Source organism: Girardinichthys multiradiatus, chromosome 9 (assembly GCF_021462225.1).
Source record: "Girardinichthys multiradiatus isolate DD_20200921_A chromosome 9, DD_fGirMul_XY1, whole genome shotgun sequence".
NCBI classification, from domain to species: domain Eukaryota; kingdom Metazoa; phylum Chordata; class Actinopteri; order Cyprinodontiformes; family Goodeidae; genus Girardinichthys; species Girardinichthys multiradiatus.
The window spans coordinates 9,332,960-9,355,507 of record NC_061802.1 but is presented as its reverse complement, the minus strand read 5'-3'; the positions used below and the strand labels follow the sequence as shown (position 1 = coordinate 9,355,507).

General features: G+C 37.9%; 1 protein-coding gene and 1 long non-coding RNA gene across 4 annotated transcripts in view; one reads left to right on the top strand and one right to left on the bottom strand.

Moving 5' to 3' along the window:
• Positions 1–7,679, bottom strand: LOC124874373. The gene is made up of 3 exons (XR_007039785.1): positions 7,521–7,679; positions 1,655–1,756; positions 1–32 (listed from the first exon to the last, which is right to left on the bottom strand). It is a non-coding gene; the product is annotated as an uncharacterized LOC124874373 (long non-coding RNA).
• The window catches only part of LOC124874372 (dynein axonemal heavy chain 8-like), a 71,021-nt gene continuing 55,051 nt past the window's right edge, over positions 6,579–22,548 (top strand). For 2 of the 3 annotated variants that reach the window (XR_007039784.1, XM_047375712.1), the window contains exons 1-11: positions 6,579–6,709; positions 8,263–8,326; positions 9,417–9,551; positions 17,193–17,277; positions 17,429–17,580; positions 18,126–18,312; positions 18,488–18,651; positions 20,874–21,047; positions 21,683–21,796; positions 22,121–22,228; positions 22,339–22,440. Coding sequence is in view for 2 of the 3 variants with exons in the window: in XM_047375712.1 (XP_047231668.1) it covers positions 6,696–6,709; positions 8,263–8,326; positions 9,417–9,551; positions 17,193–17,277; positions 17,429–17,580; positions 18,126–18,312; positions 18,488–18,651; positions 20,874–21,047; positions 21,683–21,796; positions 22,121–22,228; positions 22,339–22,440 (1,299 nt within the window). In the remaining variant the exon portion in view is untranslated. The remainder of the gene's footprint in view (positions 6,710–8,262; positions 8,327–9,416; positions 9,552–17,192; positions 17,278–17,428; positions 17,581–18,125; positions 18,313–18,487; positions 18,652–20,873; positions 21,048–21,682; positions 21,797–22,120; positions 22,229–22,338; positions 22,441–22,548) is intronic. The other variant, XM_047375713.1, reaches the window with a different exon arrangement.

Here is a 22,548-nt window from a genome sequence, read left to right as displayed (position 1 = left end):
AACTGAACTGTTCCTGTGACATCCAAGTGTTCCTTAAAAATTGAAGCAAATTTAACTGAAACATAAAGTGTAACATTAATAACAAATGTAGCTTACGTTTTGTTTTTTTGTTTTTATTTAAGATTAAAACTTCCAACTTCCTATAAAATTTCATAAGGGACAGTTCCCTTAAAATTATAGCTGTTACAACAAAACATGACTGGTTGTGAGATTAGGTTCAAAGTTCACAGACAAATTCTATCAATGTGGGCTCTTATTTGTTGACGTGGCAGCTGTCAACTTTCTATGAAACACTGCCACTTTGAGTTCAAAACGCAAGATTACAATAACTCTACAACAGAAAGCACAGGCTTTGAACCGTCGTTCAGAAGCTTCTTTCAAGGTTCAGAATTTTCCCACAGTTTAGATTTCACAATTTGTGTTATGTTGTTTGTTTCTTGTATTCAAGCTTATCAAGAATGAACAATTAAAATTCGCTGCTTTGTTTTTAGAAACTGCCAATTTAAAATAAAATAACTACTGTATATAAATTATTCAGTCAGTCATTTTCTACCGCTTATTCCATAGTGGGTCGCGGGGTAGCTGGTGCCTAACTCCGGCAGTCTATGGGCAAGAGGCAGGGTACACCCTGGACAGGTCGCCAGTCCATCGCAGGGCAGCACACAAACAACCATGCACACACTCATACACCTAAGGGCAATTTAGAGTGACCAATTAACCTAACAGGCATGTCTTTGGACTTTGGGAGGAAGCCAGAGTACCCGGTGAGAACCCACGCATGCACAGGGAGAACATGCAAACTCCATGCAGAAAGACCCCTGGTCGGGAATTGAACCCAGGACCTTCTTGCTGCAAGGCAACAGTGGTACCAACAGCACCACTGTGCAGCCCTTTATAAATTATTTATATTTCTTAATTTTAAAATGATTTATTTGTGGATAAAAAATAATTGAGAGGTGTATATGTAAACACACAAAACATTTATAGCTTGGCAACAATGCTTCTCGAGTCAATTTAATAGTGCTGGAGTTAATTTTATTTCATGCACATTACTGTTGTCAATTGATCATTTATTTTTTAAATATGGGTTAGTAAGCACAACCAAATAACCTGGACCCATTATAAATAGAAATGCTGGGAAATTAGGATGAAACTGTTTTAAGCATTGAATTGATACCATACGTACACACATAAAAGGTTTTTACTGAAAATTTCAAACTTACACTTCAAGTGAATAATTTCTAGAAAAGTAAATAACTTTATAACTTTAGCAGAAATTGTAAAATTAGAAAAAAGCTCCAAAAAATAATCTGATCCTAGTTGGAAAAAGATGCATTTAAAAAAAAAAAAAAAGAAAAGAAAAGCCAATTCTGCCAATGTTTTATGTTGATATAACATAACAAATGTTTTATAATAAAACCCATGGCCTGTAATTTGATATGTAAATGTTCCTCAACATAACAGAAGGTAAAACTTGTACCCATTTATTGTTTCATTAGTTTTTGCCAAAGACTACAGCATTAGATTTTACAGAAAGCAAAAATGTATCTACAATGTTTGCACAAATTCTCTTGATTCTAAATAAAAAGTCTTGAGTGTGTCTAAAAACATATCAAAATGTAAATAAAGATGAGAAATATCTTGTTGGTCTTACTGTTTCTCCTCCAGCTGGATGCTGGCTTTGAACCTCTACAGTTCTGTAGGAATGATAGTTCTGGAGTTGGATTAGGGGCAGATTCCTGTTCCTTTCAAATGCCTAAATAAAAACAAAGCGACCAAAAACAACAAGAACAAGATTATCTTAAAAGTGCCTGTTACGAGTTGCTGCTTTTATTTTGACCAAATAAATCCTGAACAAAAACAAACAAAGTTTACAATAAAATAAATTGTATGTCTGTTTGAATTAGAAAATAAATCATATTGATCTTGATTATTTATTTTTGGTCTTAAGCAGAATAGTTTGACTTTGTCTTGAATTTGAGCTAACATTTTGTTCACTATTAGCGCCCTATATCCATGTTTTCATTTCTCATAAAGTCAGCATTGAATGTGAAAAGAGCAGATGTACTCTATTATTAATTTAACTTACTGAAGTGTATCTAGAAGCTAAACATGCACACCCAGCAGGGTGAGAAGAAAAGGCAGATTTCGAATGTTTCCAGGGTGTTCCACTGGATTCAGTCCCTGATGATAAAATTGTGAGAGGTGATGATTATGATGTTTACTGACAGTTAAGGCATAACTTTAGCCTCCACCCATCTGTGACAACATGATGTATCTGTAAAACACTTGGTTACAATTTATACAGTCTTTGCAAGCAGCTCTCTCTATGGTTTAAAGTTAAGGAACTAAAGGCTATAAAGATCCTGGATTTTCACATAAGTATTTGTCCGTGCATGTTATGTTTTGTTACACGCATTTATTTGCTGGGTAATTTCCACATGCAATGCCATTTTTTTACTATGTGGTAATTTTCAGTTTGAGTTTTGTTAAACCTCACTTGTTTTGAGTCATGAAATGTTGCCCATAACTTTACTGCCCCCATATTTCCCCACAACGTCCCATACCTTTTGTTCTTGTTAATATTTTAAAGACAAAAGCATCACAGCATAAAATAGAGAAGGCTCTTTTGACCCCTCATGGTAGTTTTGATCAGAGGGTGAAACTGATTTAAACTAACTCTCTGTAAATACTTTCACAGTTGAAGAAACAATCTAGAGCCTTTTTTACAAATAAGTTCACAAAACATGATTTGTTTTGTTGTTGATGTTTGTATTGTTTCTAAAGCATATCATATAAGTCCCTTTGAAACAATGCGTAAAGATCTTCTATTTATATCGGAAAAATGCAGTTCGAATATTTTTACCAATAGTGTAGAATTAGACATAAGATCGATTTCTACTCCTGCTAATTTTAATTTCAGATCACTTGGTTGAAAATGTTTGGCTCAGATTTTATTTGAATTCCCTTGTGAGTGTTTAAAGAAGGCAACATTTCTTGAATTTATAGACTTTACATGCTGTTTGTTGAATGATCCATGAATTGGAGCAGTTGCTGAGAACATATCCAGAGCCTTTACAGAACACAGCACAACACGAGAAGAATCAGTTGGACTTATGTTCTCCCCAGATATGCTTATACTGACTTGTCTTGGTAAAAGCAAGTCTGATCTCTTATATTTGCATCACACTGCTCCATCTAAGTTGCTGCTACAACACAATTGTAAAGAAGGCTTAAACTTAACCATGAGATAAGATGTAAATCCTTCTTTCACTTAATCTTAAAAGAGATGAGTCACTTAAAATAACATTAGATGGGTATATTTTGTGCTGAGGTTGTATTTTGATTATTTGCATACAACAAAAATCATAACAGGAGATGGATACTTATGTCCAAAAAAACATTTAATTAAAATAGGTAATCTCTAAAAACTCAGTTTAGAAATCTATCTCTACTGTACTTGAATAAGAGCAACACGTACCTTTAGAGCCAATTATCAGGAGGGAATTATGGGACTAAAACCTCCTACTCAGATTGATAAATATTATAGTTTATTGCTAAATAATAAAACATTACATTTGCTTTACGGTAACTTCTTTTTAAGAGGAAAACATCAAAAATGCTTTCCGTTGAAGAAGTGAGCAACTGAAAACACTCACCAGCCACTTTGTTAGGTACACCTTGATAGTACCAGGTTGAACCCCCTTTTAACCTGTAGGACCTGCATAGTTCTTTTTAGCAAATATTCAACAAAGTGTTGAAAACATTTCTCCGATGACATGATGGCATCACACAGTTGCTGGAGGTTTCTCAGCTGCACATTCATGACGCAAAATTCCCAGTCCACCATGTTACAGAGGTGCTTCTATTGGTGCTGTGATCTGGTGAATGTGGAGGCCACTGAAGTACAGTGAGCTCATTGTCATGTTCAAGAAACCAGTTTAAGATGATGATGGCTATGGTAATTGTCTTGCCTCCTCTGACATATTTTCTCAGGTAAGAATTGAGAATATTTCCTAAAACCATCAACATGAGGAAGTTTGCTTTTTTGTGCATTCCTGTTGGTCTCTTTTTTTGCAGCTTTTTTTGGGTGGACCTCAAAGTGCTGCAAGTCAGTCAATACCACATTAAAAATCTATCATAGAAGTTTGGCCCAAATTCACATGGTAACAGTTGTGGTTTTTGTTATAGATAAACCCATACTTAGCATTCAAATCCGAATACAAACAAAATGGCCATCAGATTTAAATCCAGTAGGCTGTACTTTACATACACACCTTTCAGTGTATCTCTCTCATTGCCCATTTGTCCATCAGGAGCGCAACATCGCTTCCAGGACCCCATCCAGACACTCCAAGAAAGCTGGGTAAGACCCTGTCTGGTCCTGGCCCCTGAACTGAAGACATAATACTAAATCCATATCTTATAAGGATAAGCGCTGGCAGAGAAACCATAACTGATTGGTCCCTTGGACCAATTTATTTTTTCTTTGACAGTTTTACTTTAACATGAATTCAAAATTAAAGTGTTGCAGTTTTAGCTTGAGCTGTATGGACATACAGGGGTTGGACAATGAAAATGAAACACCTGTCATTTTAGTGTGGGAGGTTTCATGGCTAAATTGGACCAGCCTGGTAGCCAGTCTTCATTAATTGTACATTGCACCAGTAAGAGCAGAGTGTGACAGTTAAATTAGCAGGGTAAGAGCACAGTTTTGCTCAAAATATTGAAATGCACACAACATTATGGGTGACATACCAGAGTTCAAAAGAGGACAAATTGTTGGTGCACGTCTTGCTGGCGCATCTGTGACCAAGACAGCAAGTCTTTGTGATGTATCAAGAGCCACGGTATCCAGGGTAATGTCAGCATACCACCAAGAAGGATGAACCACATCCAACAGGATTAACTGTGGACGCAAGAGGAAGCTGTCTGAAAGGGATGTTTGGGTGCTAACCCGGATTGTATCCAAAAAACATAAAACCACGGCGGCCCAAATCACGGCAGAATTAAATGTGCACCTCAACTCTCCTGTTTCCACCAGAACTGTCCGTCAGGAGCTCCACAGGGTCAATATACACGGCTGGGCTGCTATAGCCAAACCTTTGGTCACTCATGCCAATGCCAAGCGTCAGTTTCAATGGTGCAAGGAGCGCAAATCTTGGGCTGTGGACAATGTGAAACATGTATTGTTCTCTGATGAGTCCACCTTTACTGTTTTCCCCACATCCGGGATAATTACGGTGTGGAGAAGCCCCAAAGAAGCGTACCACCCGGACTGTTGCATGCCCAGAGTGAAGTATGGGAGTGGATCAGTGATGGTTTGGGCTGCCATATCATGGCATTCCCTTGGCCCAATACTTTTGCTAGATGGGCGCGTCACTGCCAAGGACTACCAAACCATTCTTGAGGACCATGTGCATCCAATGGTTCAAACATTGTATCCTGAAGGCGGTGCCGTGTATCAGGATGACAATGCACCAATACACACAGCAAGACTGGTGAAAGATTGGTGTGATGAACATGAAAGTGAAGTTGAACATCTCCCATGGCCTGCACAGTCACCAGATCTAAATATTATTGAGCCACTTTGGGGTGTTTTGGAGGAGCGAGTCAGGAAACGTTTTCCTCCACCAGTATCACGTAGTGACCTGGCCACTATCCTGCAAGAAGAATGGCTTAAAATCCCTCTGACCACTGTGCAGGACTTGTATATGTCATTCCCAAGACAAATTGACGCTGTATTGGCCGCAAAAGGAGGCCCTACACCATACTAATAAATTGTTGTGGTCTAAAACCAGGTGTTTCAGTTTCATTGTCCAACCCCTGTATATGTGGTGGCATTTGTAAAGTTACACTGTTAAACTTGACAGATATTTCGGGTTATTTAGCCTTTCATAAAAGAAAACAAATGGGGGTTAAGTCTGAGCTAAGTCATATTTTCACCCTGTCATTCATACATTTATAAATTTCAAAGTTTCAAACTAAATATTTATTTAGCAAGCTATTTAAATATTAAGCAAGCTATTTAGCTTGCTTAATATTTAAATAGCTTGCTAAATAAATATTTAGTTTGTAAACTAAATATTAATTTGGAGCTAAATATTGAATTTTCAAGCTCAATATTTAATATTAAACTAAATATTTAATTTACAAGCTACATATTTAATTTGTACACTAAATATTAAATTTGGAGCTAAATATTAGTTTGCAATCTATACATTTAGCTCAGACTTAAACATTTAGTTCGAAGCTAAATATTAAGTTTGCAAACTAAATATTTAACTTGATAATTAAATGTTTAGTTTGGAACTGTGCCATTTATAAATATATGAATGACATGGTGAAAATATAAAAAATGAAGCCCCATTTTGTTTCCCAGGTAAATAAACCAGAATATCGCTGACAATTTTTGACTGTGTAACCTTTCAAACCCCGTAGGATCACAGTTTTAATCTGCTAGATACTGTATAAATTGTATTTAACTGAATTATGATTCGGCAGCAACGGTCAAGCTAATGACAGTCCGAAGCCTTATGAACCGTTAGAAACCAGCCAGTAACAGTCCGTACAGTAACGGCTGGAGGTGGTGGAGAACTTCTTCAGGGTGAACTACTTTTTTTTTTTTTACAGGGAAAATCAGAATAAGAAAAAGAAAGAAGAATGTTTCCTACAGAAGCTTCAATTTCAAGCGAATGTCACGTTTTAGGTAAGAAAAGGGGTAAAGTCATTCTGTTTTTTTTTATAGCTGTATCTTGTTAACCTAAGTGCTACGCTAAGGCTAACGGTTGACCTGACATAAGCTACCTGTTAGAAAAAAAATCTTACTATCTAATCGGGACCAGTTTATAAGCGATCCTGCACAGGGTTAAGCGGATATTTTGTAGGAAAATTATGAAATTATAGTTTGTTTGATAAATTTAACATCCTGGACACAGAACGGTTGACATTTTTAACGTCTAGTGGCCACAGTGCTAACCGTCCAGTAGAGGGTGCTAACCACACATAAACAAAGAAATTACGACTAAATCGAGGAAGAACTAAATTGCGAAAAAGACTACTTAAACTGTGCTAGACTTAAAGCAAGATAACTGAAAATAACCTGAGGGAATAAAGAGTGCATCAGATTATATCTTGCTCTTTACAGACATATGTAAATGTATGTATGAATACATTAGTGTTATCATTAGTATTACTCCGATACTTTCTAAGGTGTTACCCTTACTTTCTAACCCTTCATCGTACTTGTACATGTTTATGTGTATATGATTGCACGTCTGTATGTATGCATGTACGCATTTGTAAATATACACGTATGTGTGCCCCTGTAATGAAGATAATAATACTAATAAAATATGTCGGTCAAGGTCGTGACAATCCGAAGATTTATGAAACGTTAGAAACCAGCCAGTAACAGTTCGTACAGTAACGGCTGGATGTGGTGGAAAACTTCTCCAGGGTGAACAACTCATTTTACAGAGAAAATCAGAATAAGTGAAAGAAAGAAAAATGTTACCTACAGAAGCTTCAATGTCAAGCAAAGGTCTCGTTTCAGTCAAAAAAGGGGGAAAGTCATGCTGACTTCATTAATATAAAAAGTAGCTGTATCTTGTTAAACTAAGTGCTATGCTAAGGTTAACGGTTGAGCTGACATAAGCTACCTGTAAGATACCATAAACAATATAATGTGTTAAATTAACATAAAAAATACAACTAAACCACGGAAAAACTACATTGCAAAAAAAGACCACAAAGTCTTAAAGAAAAATAACTGAATTTAACTCAAAGAAGCTAAAGGAATTAAGAGTGTATCAGCTTATTTTTGCTCATTACAGATAATTATATATATAGGTTGTATGTATGCATGTATACCGCTTGTGTAATATGTAAGAAGGTGTAGGTGTATAATGTATAATGATAGGAATGCATAGGTAAACTGGGAAACAGTATATTTTTATTAAGGCAATATATCAATGGTAACTTTATTTTGTAATTGTTAATAATATATATAATAATAATTTATAGAGAGACTAACTAAGTGAGTAAATTGAAAATTGGCGGGCAACCTGCACAGGTCAGATTTCCACAATTTAGCATTTCTAAGTTAAAAGAACATTTCAGATTTGCCAAAGGCCTTCTTCCCTGCTACCCTCAACATTTTAAAATAGTTTATATTTTGATGTTGGTATAGTCATTTTACTAAAGTAATAGAAAAAAGTAAATCAGACATAGCTGTTGTGTTTCCTGGTTTTATCTATGTAGGATAAGCAGGAGATCTGAGATGATGGACACACAAAATCCAAAAGCAAACAAGCTCGGAAATGAAGTAAGTCTATTTTTCTCCTTGGCTTTTTAATCTCATACAACACATTTAACTATTTGTGTTGCTTTCAACAGTAGAAATTGTCATGATCCTGAGGTGTTTGGTTTTACATTTTCTGTTGTGTATATTTTGACAATTTCTTTGCTGTTTTTTATGTTCTTAAGGTCTTGCTCTCTTAAGTTCATTTCCCTATGCTTGGTATTATTAGGTGTTTTCCTTATTAGATCATTCTTTTGTGTAATACTGAAACAATTATTCGCATTAATCGATTATTGAAATAATCATCATTTGATTTAATAATTTAATAATCATTAACTGGAGTATACTGCCTCTAAAATATTCCATTTGATCAAAGAACAACCCACTCAGAGCAGCAATTAGGCCTAAATTGTACAAAAAAGATACACATTTTGCATTTAAGAGGAAAAGCCTTCTTTGTCTGTAAATGTGGCCTATCAAGAACTCAAGTCGCATAGCTTTCATGTAACCTTGTTAGAATTATGTACAAAATCTCCTATTAAGCACCTTTTGCTATCTGATTATTAATCGATTTATCAAAAGATAATCAACAGATTAATCAATTAGCAAAATATTCATTAGTTGCCAGCTTTTGTGTTCAGTTTCTTGGTTTTATTATGTTCCATTCTTTATACATTTAGTGTTACTTCTGTTACATCTTTGTTTGTCTTTCCGCTTGATTGTTGTTTCTTTGTGTCCCTGCTCAGCCCTATCAGTGTTTATTAGTCTCTCTTCCTCATCTCTCCTTCTACCACAGCTCCACATGATTCCTCTGATTGCGCTTCTTGGGTTGCTTGTCATTTCTCCACCTATGCCTCTGTGTTTAAACTTACTGGTTTTCATTGTTCACTGCTGGATTCTCCTGTTTGTTTGTGTGTTACCCTGTCTGTTCTATACTTGTTTCTTTACCCAAGCTTTATGACATGAGTGTTGCTATGCAAAGCCTACTTACAATGTTTTTTTCTATTTTATGATAAAGAACACAAGTTTTTGTCAGTTCTGTTTCTGCATTTGAGTCCATTCACAAAGCAAACATGACAGAAATATCACTATTTACACTTCTTGTCTTCTTCAGGCCATCTATAAGAAGGCGAGAGAGGAGCGGAGAGAGCTGCTCACCCCTTCACACAAATACATCTTTGATATCTTGGCTGAAAGGCTGTCTTTGACACCATCACAAGTAGAGGAATTTGTTTTAGATTCCCCATCTGTAAGTCTTTCTTTATTGCAATGCTTCCAACCAAACTATCAGGACACTGAAAGAAATGAATCTTTGCATGGAGTGTTTGGCTCTGTGTTATAATAATCCCTAGTAGGCATGGACTGGTATGAGTTTCTAATTTAATGAAAACCTGGGGCGTTAACCTTAATTTTCAGCATTAAGTCTGAGCATTTTTTGTTTTATTGAAAACATAGAAGCCCAATCGATGTTGACATATCCATCTATATCACTAAAGTAAAACAAAGGGCCTGATCTTTAAAGATCCCAAATAAGGGGTGCTAATTTGCTTGCTCAAAAAAAAAATTGCACGTGCAATAAGTGGGTATTTTGCGCGCAATCATCAAAGATTGCACATGTAATAGATAACAGGGCAGACCGCCCTATTTAAATGAGGAAGTTTTGTGTGCTACTGGCTGGCTGCTACTGCCCCCAGTGGAACAAGAGGAAAAGCGCACAAAAGCTGTGGCGCTTGAAACATGCAGGGGTTGTTGTTCCATCATTATGAATGATACAATTGCTGATTTTTTCCTTCTGTTCATTCTGCTCCTGTTTTTTTAGACTGTTGCAGTTTGTTAACTTTTGTTGTCATTATTCACAGCAGCAGGTGAATAGCAGTTATTACCAATGTTGGGCATGTCACTTAAAAAAAGTAATTAGTTATAGTTACTAGTTTCTGCAAAAAGTAACAGTTATTAACTGAGTTACTCCACCATAAAAGCAACTAGTTAACAGGGAAAGTAACTATTGCGTTTCTTTTTTTAAGTTTAAATATGTCTACAAATTTAGTTTTTTTTATAGATTTCACAAGCCAGTTGCATAAAGTGGAATTACATAGACAAGTAGCCTACGTACACCGAACTTTTAATATTTACCTTACATGTACATTCTAGCTTTTAATTCAAGGAGAATAAAGTAGTGTCTGTCCTTCCACTTTGCAAATGCAATATTTTCCTCCAGACATGCCATTCTTGCAGCTCACATCTGCTTGTTTGCCTGAGCAGGGCTGCCGTGTGCATTTGTGGTTTGTGTGTTAACTGAACACTGCCTCTGATTGGCTTACAATGAAAGCTTACTCTATCTTGCCCAATCATCATCACTTATGCTATTGTCTCGCCCCTCAATCCGCCCTTCACCAAAGAAAAAATGCTTAGCTCCTGTGGCTGTGAACTACAACAGAAGACAAGAGTGTCAATGAGAGTAGCTTTAGTTTATAATATTACTAATATTATATTAGAAATTTGACAATCAATATTAACAATAAAAGAGACTAGCATGTCTGTCAGTTAATTAGTTAGAGGTTTGCCTTCCTTGAACTTTTAATTCTTTTCTGAGACTCACTGTGGACTTTTTTTTTTTGACAAAGTTTTTTTTGACGATTTCGGAGTTTAACATAAACAGCTGTAACCATTCCGTTACTCAAGTTCTTTTACCCTGGCAAAGAGATTCCATCTGCCCTATAAACTATAAAAGACACACTACAACTCTGTGATTAAATTTGAGATATTTTATGTAGAAAAGCAGAAAAATGGTACAACCCCGGTACCGGGGCCCAAGCCTACTCTTCTTGTTGATGAAGAAGGTAGAACCCCGAAAAAGGATAAACCTCTGTGTCTATATTCTTGGCTCCACCCGTTACAAAGAGTGGAGCACACACCTATAATGTTATCAGTAAGATTTGTGTAGACTGAAGCGGCGAAACCGATTTGAACAGTGTGGGCAGCAGGTGTGATGAACCCTAATTCTGTGTGCATGCAGCAGTAAAAACGTCTAATATTTAATAGGCAAGATACATATTTCCTTCCTATGTTCTTATAAGGAGACATACAGTGGGGAGAACAAGTATTTGATACACTGCTAATTTTGCAGGTTTTCCCACTTGCAAAGCATGTAGAAGTCTTTAATTTTTATAATAGGTACTCTTCAAATGTGAGTGACGGAATCTAAAACAAAAATCCAATCAAAAAAAAAGTCACATTGTGTGATTTTTAAGTAATTAATTAGCATTTTACTGCATAAGTATTTGATAAATCAGAAAAACAAAACCTAATATTTAGTACAGAAACCTTTGTTTGCAATTGCAGATATCAGATGTTTCCTGTAGTTCTTGACGAGGATTGCACACTGCACCAGGGATTTTGGACCACTCCTCCATACAGATCTTTCCAGATCCTTCAGGTTTCGGGGATGTCACTGGCCAATACGGACTTTCAGCTCCTTCTGAAGATTTTTGATTGGGTTCAGATCTGGAGACTGGCTAGGCCACTCCAGGACCTTAAGATGCTTCTTACGGAGCCACTCCTTAGTTGATCCCTGGCTGTGTGCTTCTGGTCATCGTCATGCTGGAAGACCTAGCCATGACCCCATCTTTAATGCCCTTACTGAGGGAAGGAGGTTGTTGGCTAAGATCTCCCGATACATGGCCCCATCCCTCCTCCCTTTAATACGGTGCAGTCGTCCTATCCCCTTTGCAAAAAGGCAAAGACTGAATGTTTCCACCTCCATGTTTTATGGTAGGGATGGTGTTCTTGGGGTTGTACTCATCCTTCTTCTTCTTCCAAACAAGGCGAGTGGAGTTTAGACCAAAAAGCTCTATTTTTGTCTCATCAGACCACTGGACATTCTCCCATTCCTCCTCTGGATCATCCAGCTCTCTTCAGGTCATTGACTAGGTCCTGTCGTGTGGTTTTGGGCTGATCTCTCACCTTCCTCATGATCTTTGATGCCCCACAAGGTGAGATCTTGCATGGAGCCCCAGACCGAGAGAGATTGACCGTCATCTTGAACTTCATCCATAATTGTGGCAACAGTTGTTGCCTTCTCACCAAGCTGCTTGGCTATTTTCCTGTAGCCAATCCCAGCCTGTGCAGGTCTACTGTTTTATCCCTGATGTCCTCACACAGCTCTATGGTTTTGGCCATTTTGGAGAGGTTGGAGTTTGTTTGACTGAGTGTGTGGACAGGTGTCTTTTATACAGATAACGAGTTCAAACAGGTGCAGTTAATACAGGTAATGAGTGGAGAACAGGAGGGCTTCTTAAAGAAGAACTAACAGGACTATGAGAGCCTGGATTTTTACTGGTTGTTAGGTGATCAAATACTTATGTCATGCAATAAAATGCTAATTAATTACTTAAAAATCACACAATTTGATTTTATGGATTTTTGTTTTAGATTCTGTCACTCTTAGTTGAAGAGTAACTATGATACAAATTAAAGACTTCTGCATTCTTTGCAAGTGGAAACGCCTGCAAAATCGGCAGTGTATCAAATGCTTCTTCTCCCCACTGTAGGTAACTTTAAGAAAACTCTAACATAGCCGCAATATTTAAGCCTGAACATAAGCTTTGCAACATGAAAATAGTTTGTTATATTTTAATAATATACAACATGTTGGATTGTTTCAATTATTGTTTGGTGATACAAAATAATTTTTCACAGTATAAATCCTCCCCTGGCATATGTTCACATTCAAAAAACGTAATCAAACTGATCCAGGTCCAATCGCTCTGCAATGATTTAGTGACAAGGTTAAAGGAAACAGTCTTTCTCACTACATGGAAAAGGCTGCCTTAAAATGGGGAATTTTCACCTGCTAAAAAGGGATTTTAGCATCCAGCAAATGGATTGAATCGGCCTTATAATGATTTTATTTCTTTCCTATTAATCATATTACCAGCATCACAGCGCAGTGGGTCCTTTGCATGTTACAGGTAGTGAGCACCTCACTGGTGGATGATCAGTTATGTGCGCACTTCGCAATGATCAGGTTTGTGCTTCAGCAGCAGATGATCTCACTAACAGCTGGAATGATCCAGATGCAAGAAAAAAAAAGTGTTGTAAGGAGTTTTCTCATAGGAGATACAGGGGTTGGACAATTAAACTGAAACACCTGGTTTTAGACCACAATAATTTATTAGTATGGTGTAGTGCCTCCTTTTGCGGCCAATACAGCATCAGCTCATTTTGGGAATGACATATACAAGTCCTGCACAGTGGTCAGAGGGATTTTAAGCCATTCTTCTTGCAGGATAGTGTCCAGGTCACTACGTGATACTGGTGGAGAAAAACGTTTCCTGAATCGCTCCTCCAAAACACCCCAAAGTGGCTCAATAATATTTAGATCTGGTGACTGTGCAGGCCATGGGAGATGTTCAACTTCACTTTCATGTTCATCAAACCAATCTTTCACCAGTCTTGCTGTGTGTATTGGTGCATTGTCATCCTGATACACGGCACCGCCTTCAGGATACAATGTTTGAACCATTGGATGCACATGGTCCTCAAGAATGGTTCGGTAGTCCTTGGCAGTGACGCGCCCATCTAGCACAAGTATTGGGCCAAGGGAATGCCATGATATGGCAGCCCAAACCATCACTGATCCACCCCCATGCTTCACTCTGGGCATGCAACAGTCTGGGTGGTACGCTTCTTTGGGGCTTCTCCACACCATAACTCTCCCGGATGTGGGGAAAACAGTAAAGGTGGACTCATCAGAGAACAATACATGTTTCACATTGTCCACAACCCAAGATTTGCGCTCCTTGCACCATTAAAACCGACATTGGCATTGGCAAAAGTGACCAAAGGTTTGGCTATAGCAGCCCAGCCGTGTATATTGACCCTGTGGAGCTCCTGACGGACAGTTCTGGTGGAAACAGGAGAGTTGAGGTGCACATTTAATTCTGCCGTGATTTGGGCCGCCGTGGTTTTATGTTTTTTGGATACAATCCGGGTTAGCACCCAAACATCCCTTTCAGACAGCTTCCTCTTGCGTCCACAGTTAATCCTGTTGGATGTGGTTCGTCCTTCTTGGGGGTATGCTGACATTACCCTGGATACCGTGGCTCTTGATACATCACAAAGACTTGCTGTCTTGGTCACAGATGCGCCAGCAAGACGTGCACCAACAATTTGTCCTCTTTTGAACTCTGGTATGTCACCTATAATGTTGTGTGCATTTCAATATTTTGAGCAAAACTGTGCTCTTACCCTGCTAATTGAACCTTCACACTCTGCTCTTACTGGTGCAATGTGCAATCAATGAAGACTGGCTACCTGGCTGGTCCAGTTTAGCCATGAAACCTCCCACACTATAATGACAGGTGTTTCAGTTTCATTGTCCAACCCCTGTATGTCATGGCTTCTGTTTGTGATTGGCTCCAAATCAGACCATAGATAATCCTACATAGAATCCTCTATTCTCATCTACTTGTCGTCGTCCACTTCATCTGGGACTGGGTTGCGGGGTCAGCAGACTCAGTAGAGACACCCAAACGTCCCTCTCCCCAGACACCTCCTCCAGCTCCTCCAGTGGGAGCCCAAGGCGCTCCCAGGCCAGCCGAGAGACATAGTCCCTCCAGCGTGTCCTGGGCCGTCCCCTGGGCCTCCTCCCGGTGGGAGGTGCCTGGAACACCTCCCGAGGAAGGCGTCCAGGAGGCATCCGGTATAGATGCCCGAGCCACCTCAACTGGCTCCTCTCGATGTGGAGGAGCAGCAGCTCTACTCCGAGCCCCTCCCGGATGGCCGAGCTCCTCACCCTGTCTCTAAGGGAGTGCCCGGCCACCCTACGGAGGAAGCTCATTTCAGCCACTTGTATCCGGGATCTCGTTCTTTCGGTCATGACCCAAAGTTCATGGCCAAAGGTGAGGGTAGGAACGTAGACCGACCGGTAAATCAAGAGCTTCGCTTTTTGGCTCAGCTCTCTCTTCACCACAATGGACCGGCACAGTGTCACTATTACTGCAGCAGCTTATCTCCTGCTCCATTCTCCCCTCACTTGTGAACAAGACCCCAAGATACTTGATCTCCTCCACTTGAGGCAGGAACTCCCCTCCAACCTGAAGAGGACAAGCCACCCTTTTCCACCCTTATTCTCATCTTTTTTTATTTTTTTTATTTTTGACAACCCAAATTTGTTGACACATACACAGATGATTCTGTCTCTCCGTCATTATATCTACAGTACTGAGCAAAAGTTTTAGGTGTGAAAAAATGTAAACAGAATGCTTTCAAAAATGGAAGTGTTAATAATTTATTTTCATCAATCAACAAAATGCAGTGAATGAACAAAACGGAAATTTAAATCAAATTGATATTTGACCCCCTTTGCTCTCAAAACAGCATCAATTCTTCTAGGTACACTTGCACACAGTTTGTGAAGGAAGTCAGCTGGTAGGTTTGTTTCAAACATCTTGGAGAACTAACCACTAATCTTCTGTAGATATAGGCTTTCTTCATTTAATCCCAGACACACTCGACGATAAGATCAGGGCTCTGTGGGGGCCATACCATCACTTCCAGTAATTGTTGTTCTTCTTTACGCTGAAGATAGTTTTTAATGACTTTGGCTGTATGTTTAGGTTCGCTCCCTTAGCATTTTGTAAATTGATAAAAATAAACAATCATCATTTATATTTCTGAAAGCATTCTTTGTTCACAGCATTTTTTCACACCTGCATAAAACCTTTGCACACTACTTTATGCCTCCTTCTCGCCACAGTGACAGCAGACATTTTTGCATGACAGTTAGCACCTGCATTTCAAACATGATAAATATAGACACAAAAACTGCACACAATCTGTTTCAGGTTTGATGAATTACATTGCAGAGGGAAAGGTACTACATTTGCATATCCCCTTCCCATAAAATTGCGCATTTAGGTTATAATCGTATGTTTTTCTCATTCAGGAAGGAAAGCACGCTAAAACGTTTTCGCCCACTGTTCCACTGATTTTACACATGCAATCCGATTAGCACCCGGGTTGTAGATCATCTTTGTGGACGCAAATGGGTTTTCATGCATTTTTAGACAATTTAAAAGTCTTTTAATTTATCTGTGCGGATGCCATCAAATCAAATTTAATAGTATTCTAATTCTCAATAAACAAAAATTTTAAATCTAGTCTGGTTAAAATTCAAGCATTTATGGAAGGGCTCTGATGGTTTGGGGGCCCTAAGTAGTGGCTTTGTTCGCTTATGCCTTGGGCCAGCGCTGACAGTAGTTCAATCACTGCAGCTGTCCTTTGACTTGGAGAGTATTTTTATTGTTGGTCTTTGCGATGGTTTTATGTTTAAGATTAATGTGTATAGTTGAGTACAAGTTAAGCAGAAAGTGGAACTTTAAATACCCAGCTGTACTCATTTTGCAGTGTCTCCACCCCTCGTTCCCTCATGCATTTTGTGATGTAGTGCATAGGTTTTTATCTACACTACATTCTCTTCATAAACGTGGGTCTGTTGTGTTATGGGAGGGATTTAATGCTTCAATTATTAAGCAGTCTTTCAAATGTGAGAGGGCTGGCAGCGATAATGAGCTGCTTGCCTATTGAACACAAGCAGATGCTAAATTATCCAAAGACAGCTTTCTCAAGCAGTGTGAAACCAAGAATTATTATGACATTACATTTGTGATTTAATGTTGTTTTGTGTGCATGTTATTACCATTACACTTTAAAGTTAGGGTTAGATGGAATAAGACCTTTCATGAAAGTAATTTTACAAGAACAAAATTTTACCTTCCACTTTTCTTTCATTTTCTTGGTTTGAGTTAGATATTTAATAATGGCATCACTGTATGTTGTGTGTTATGGAAATGTTCTTACCACTCTTTGCTTGTTTTTTATGGTATAGCTGGCTGCTTTTGATCACTTTTTCGGTGCTGGAGGTTGTAAAACGATCTCCTTTGTATACCAGGAGTGTGAAGTCCCTGGAACAGGTAGGATTACATGCAGGAAGACTGGAATTCTAGACTGTCAGGCTTAAATCCGACTAGAGCAAAAAAGTTTGTTTTACAGAGCTTTGCAAATCTTAAGCTATATATTTAAATGATCCTAGTTTTCAGTCACGCATTTTGCATGTAATTTCAGAGTGTGGCCGGACGTATCCTGGACAAGCCACAAGAGAGAAAGTACAGAGGCTATTTTTAGCTGATTTAGCCAAGACTTGTCTGACTGGCGTCTGCTGCTATTTCATGCGGACAAGAGTGGATGTTCCTGTAACTCCAGAAAAAATACATGAGGTAAGATGTAAGATGGGTTTTTCCTGTAACTGTTTTATTTTTTTGTGTGATGTGTATTTCTCTATATTGTGTAAATCTGACAATCAAGTAATGAAATACATTAAGTGAAGAATTTTTCTCAGCTATTTTCAATAAAGGTTAGAGAGCTTGAGGTGTATTTGAATGTATCACATGGTTTAGAACATTATTATTGCAATCATTCACTATTTTGTAGTACCAAACTAAATAATAGTAGAACCAATGTGTTTATTAAAACAAACATGGAGAAGCAGCATTTTTATGCGCCACTATTCCGGAACAAAACTGTTAACTGAGACATTCATTACTTTCCTTTATTATGCCACGGCAATGTCCCTTTTTTGTTTTCTTATCTTATGTTTTCACCATGTAAATAACGATGAATTTCTTGTTGCTGAAATGTGCTATGCAAATAAACTTGCCGTGCTTTTTACCACTCCCTTCCTTTTTCTAAAAGTGCATTTTGAATTTAATTTCCCAAAATAAAAGTCTGTTTCTGACAGGTTTTTTTTCTGAATATCTTTTAGGAAGTCTGTTTCTCAATGATCGATGCCACAGATGGCCTCCTGAAAGGAATAAGGGATGCCTACGCATTTCTGCTACCAGTTCTTGAGACACAGGAAAGCTGGGGTGCCTTGGACCAGTCGAGACATGGAGAAAAAATTAAAAAGAACTTCCTGGATAACTACAAACATTTTCTGAGTTCTCTTGATGGTAGGACCTTTTTTTCCTCATTTTTCACTGCATAATGTTTTTAAGTTGACTAAGTGTCAATATTTAGGGGAAAATGTATGTACTGTTTGTTGAAGAATTTTAAAACTCAAACACAAATTAAAAGTTGTTATTTTTGAGTAATTTGTGTATTCTTTTACTTGGTCTGTTTTACTAGATCTCCAGGTGAGAAACGACGGTGTTGTTCATCTGAGCACAGCGTCAGATGTCGACTTTTCCAAACTGACTTGTGTTGATGAGATGAAAGCTGCAGCTGCTAACACTGCGATGTTGCAACGACTGGAAGAAATTCTGGGTCAGTGGTGCAAGGAAATTGAAGAGGTTTGTATTTTTAAAAATTTATCTTGGATTTTACAACATGAATCTGTGTTTTAAATGTTAATTGATTAGTAACTGTAGTGGCTGAACTCAATGAAAGATGTTATAGGTTACAGAAAGATAATATTAGAGTAGACCAGTGGTGTCCAAACTGCTTACCAAATGGGCCAAAACTGACAGGTTGAAACTACTCACAGGCCTTGAAAACTCATTTTACTAATCATAAAATGCAAAAATAATGTCACTATGAAGTTATTAACCTGTTTATTAATTAACCAAACCTTTTATTTTGATGAAACAAACAAAGTATTATGATTTTTATGGAAAAGGGATATGAAAATTACTGATCAAAAACAAAAAAGGGTCTTACACAGCCTTGTTGCCTTATGAAAACTACAATATAATAAAATAAAAATAGAATAAAGAACATTTACATGAAAGTGAGTCAGAATTTATATAATTTTACTGAACACAGACCATAGATCTGTCAGGATCTGCCAGTTTGACTTTGTTTTTGTTTTGCTGTTTAGTTGTTGTTCCTTATGTTGAGTAGTTTTCCTATGTTTAGTTATTCCTTTTGTTATCCTGGTGTTTGGTTTAGTTATGTCTGTACTTCTGCACCTTTAGTTCTAGTGGTTCGTCCTCCCTTGTCCTTAGATCCCCTTTTGTTATTGTTTACTTAGTTGTTGGTTTTCCTTAATATTAGTTGTTCTCCCCAGCCTTGTTTGTAGTAGAGTTCCCTCCCGTTTAATTCTTTATATTTATTTGTCCTTCCCGGTTTATTAATTCTAGTATAGTTTTCTGTGTTAGTCTCTTATGTTGTAGTTCCTCCCTGGCCGTTAACTGTATTTGATTATGTGTTCCTCTTAGGTTTAGTTTCCATTTATTTTTTATGTTAGCTGTTATCTTAGGTCTTTGCTTTCTCTGCTTCCCCCTGCTAGTTCTGTATTTATTGTCTCTTTCTTACCCAGTCTCCCACTTCCTGGTTTCTAGTTTGTTTACGTTTTCAGTGTAGTTTAGTTCCTCGTGTCCCTGCCTTCCTCAGCATTAATCACCATAGTAACCACCATTCCGTCAGTCTCCACAGCCAGTTCTTGCACCTGTTTTCACTAATCATCAGATCACCTTGGCTTTTTTCTCATTGGTCCACTCTCCTCCACTCCCTGCATTTAACCTGGTCTATGTTAATTGTTCTCTACTGGTTCCTCACATCATGCAAGCCTTGTCATGTTACGTCTCTCCTCGAGCTCCTTGTGTTTCCCTGCATTGTGCTAGCAGGGTATTCGTCGGATTCTCCAGCGATCTTGTAAGTGCTGACTACGAGCCTTTATGAAACTGATCTTACTTTACAACATGCTGAGCCCTAGTCCCTGTTTGCATTTTGGTCCAAAACAACCTCAGACTCTGACAAGATCTAAACGTTTTTAAAATGTAATTAATGAGAATACTGTTTCAGCTTGATAAATTAAAGTTTAACATTTTTTCCATTGTTTACATACAAAATTTACATTTCAGATTTGAAGGGGGCTGCACAGTGCCGTAGTTGGTAGCACTGTTGCCTTGCAGCAAAAAGATCTTGAGTACGACTGCCGGCCAGGGGTTGTTCTGCAGGAGTTTGCATGTTCTCTGGGTTCTCTCTGGGTACTCCGGCTTTCTCCCACAGTCCAAAAGCATGATTGTTAAGTTAATTGGTCTCACTAAATTGCCCTTAGGTGTGAATGGGTGTGTACATAGTAGTTTGCCCTGTGTGTCTCTGTGTTCCCGTGCAAAAGACTGGCAACGTGTCCAGGATGTACCCCGCCTCTTGGCACCAGCTCTCCCCGTGACCCTGTACGGAAGAAGTGGAGATATAGAAAACGGATGGATGGATGGGTGGATGGAATTGTTAAGTTCACTGGGTAAAGGTTTATGAATAAGCCCTCATTGTTTGATTCTGTTAACATAGTTACAGTCTGTTGCTACGGGTTTAATCTTGTCTTTGTCTTTGAGCTCAGTCACAAATACATTTTCGCAAATAATAACCAATTATCTGCCATTGTTTTTAAGTTCAGCCAATTAAAGTTGACCCACTCACCCAGGTTCTACCGAATCTGTACTGAAACGCTGTTAGTGACTGTAATGTTCTTAACAGGAAAAGGGGCCCCAAAATAAATTCTTCTTAAGGCCCCATAAAACTTTGACCCAACCCCGACTTATTGTATGTCTTTTACTTTCATTATGATCAGGTCCTGACAATGGATGATCAGTTGAGGAAAATAGATTACGAAGGACCTTTGAGTGAGCTAGAATACTGGAAAAAGAAGTATTTACAATTCACCTCCATCGTCAATCACACCAAAAGTAAAGAGTGCAAGGCTGTTGTAATGGTGCTCCATATCCAGCGCTCCAAAATGATAAAGGTACTCATAGTAAGGTTAAGTCTAGGGTAAAATGTTTTGTACTGTGTAAAGTTGTCTGTGTTTCAAAGTTATGTTTTTTGAAAAAAAAAAAAAAATTAGATATTGGTCAATTAGTTTGGGTCTATAGACAGGGCCATGTACCATAAGATCTCGAATGTAAACTTTTTACTTCAGAAGATTGAAGATGGGTCATGAATGGGTCTACCAACCTGGCAACACATATACTACCAGGGCAGTAAAGTAGTAGCTGATGAAGCACATTCAGGGATGGAGCTTCCAGACCTCAGTCGTACAGAAGGTCCACTGAGTCAATTGAATCTTGAAGTAGGCAAGAGAGAAAAATTAAAGGGTCAGAAAGTTACTGTAAAAATAAAGTGTTTTGTTCTGTATTTTTGGATCGCTCTCTGTCTTCCATCATTAAATTGAGGCTACGAGGAAATTAGATGGGTATTTTTTAAGTGAGCAAACAAAATCAACTGGGTGTCAGTTACTTGAGAAGGGTATCTCTGCATTAGTGTATTTCTATAAGAGAACTGTATTTCTGTTAACAGAACTGAACATTTTAGCTTGACCCTAAAAGAACTTTCATAAATAAATTGGCATACCCTTTAAACACAAACCATACTGTCATGCAGGTGTGGCATGAGCTGGATAACAGGATAACAGATCGTGTAAATGAAGCCAAAGACTATTTAAAATTCCTGTCCACACTGGAGAAAGTCCTGCATGCACTGTATAACAGTGACCCGGTATGTATTAAAAAAATTATGAAGAGGTAAAGCTTGTTTTTTGAAGCACTGAATGAAAATATCTTCAATAAATTGTTTTCTACTGGCCAGACCACAAATGTTTTGAAATTTAAATGTTTCATTGGATGTACAAATAACCTCAAGAAATAGTTTGAAATTGTATTTTGTTGATCTCTAAGAGAAAATCCACATTTGTCTTAAATAAAAAACAAAAACATAAATCTTTCTATATTAGACATTCTTTCACATACAAATGTACATTCCTGTCATAACTCTTTTATGTGTACTTAATACTCCCGTATTATAAGTTGTTTATGATTCCAGGATTCCCTGATAAAAAGTGTGCATAGTCTTATCAGTGTCATTGAACTAGTTCACCGTGTTCCACTGTTCCGCGATACAAATGAAAAGATTCCAGCACTGTTTATTAAAGTAAGTGCATCACTTGTTATTAAAGATTTTTGTTGTTTTTTAAATAAAGCTATTATAAATAAAAAACCCACCCAATTCACTTTGTGAATTGGCAATGTACACTTCTCCAGGTCACAAATCAACTGGTTACAGCATGCAGAGCACATATTACTGACCAGGGCAAGAGTTTCATATGGGACCAAGATGCTGAATGCCTCATCAGGAAAATGCAGGTGATTGTGATGCCGATATTTTCTAAATGTGTGTGCTTTAAATTGCTTAGGTTTGACTTCAGCAGGCCTTATCTGTTGCCTGTTCTGTTCTTCCTTTATCTTGGGTAG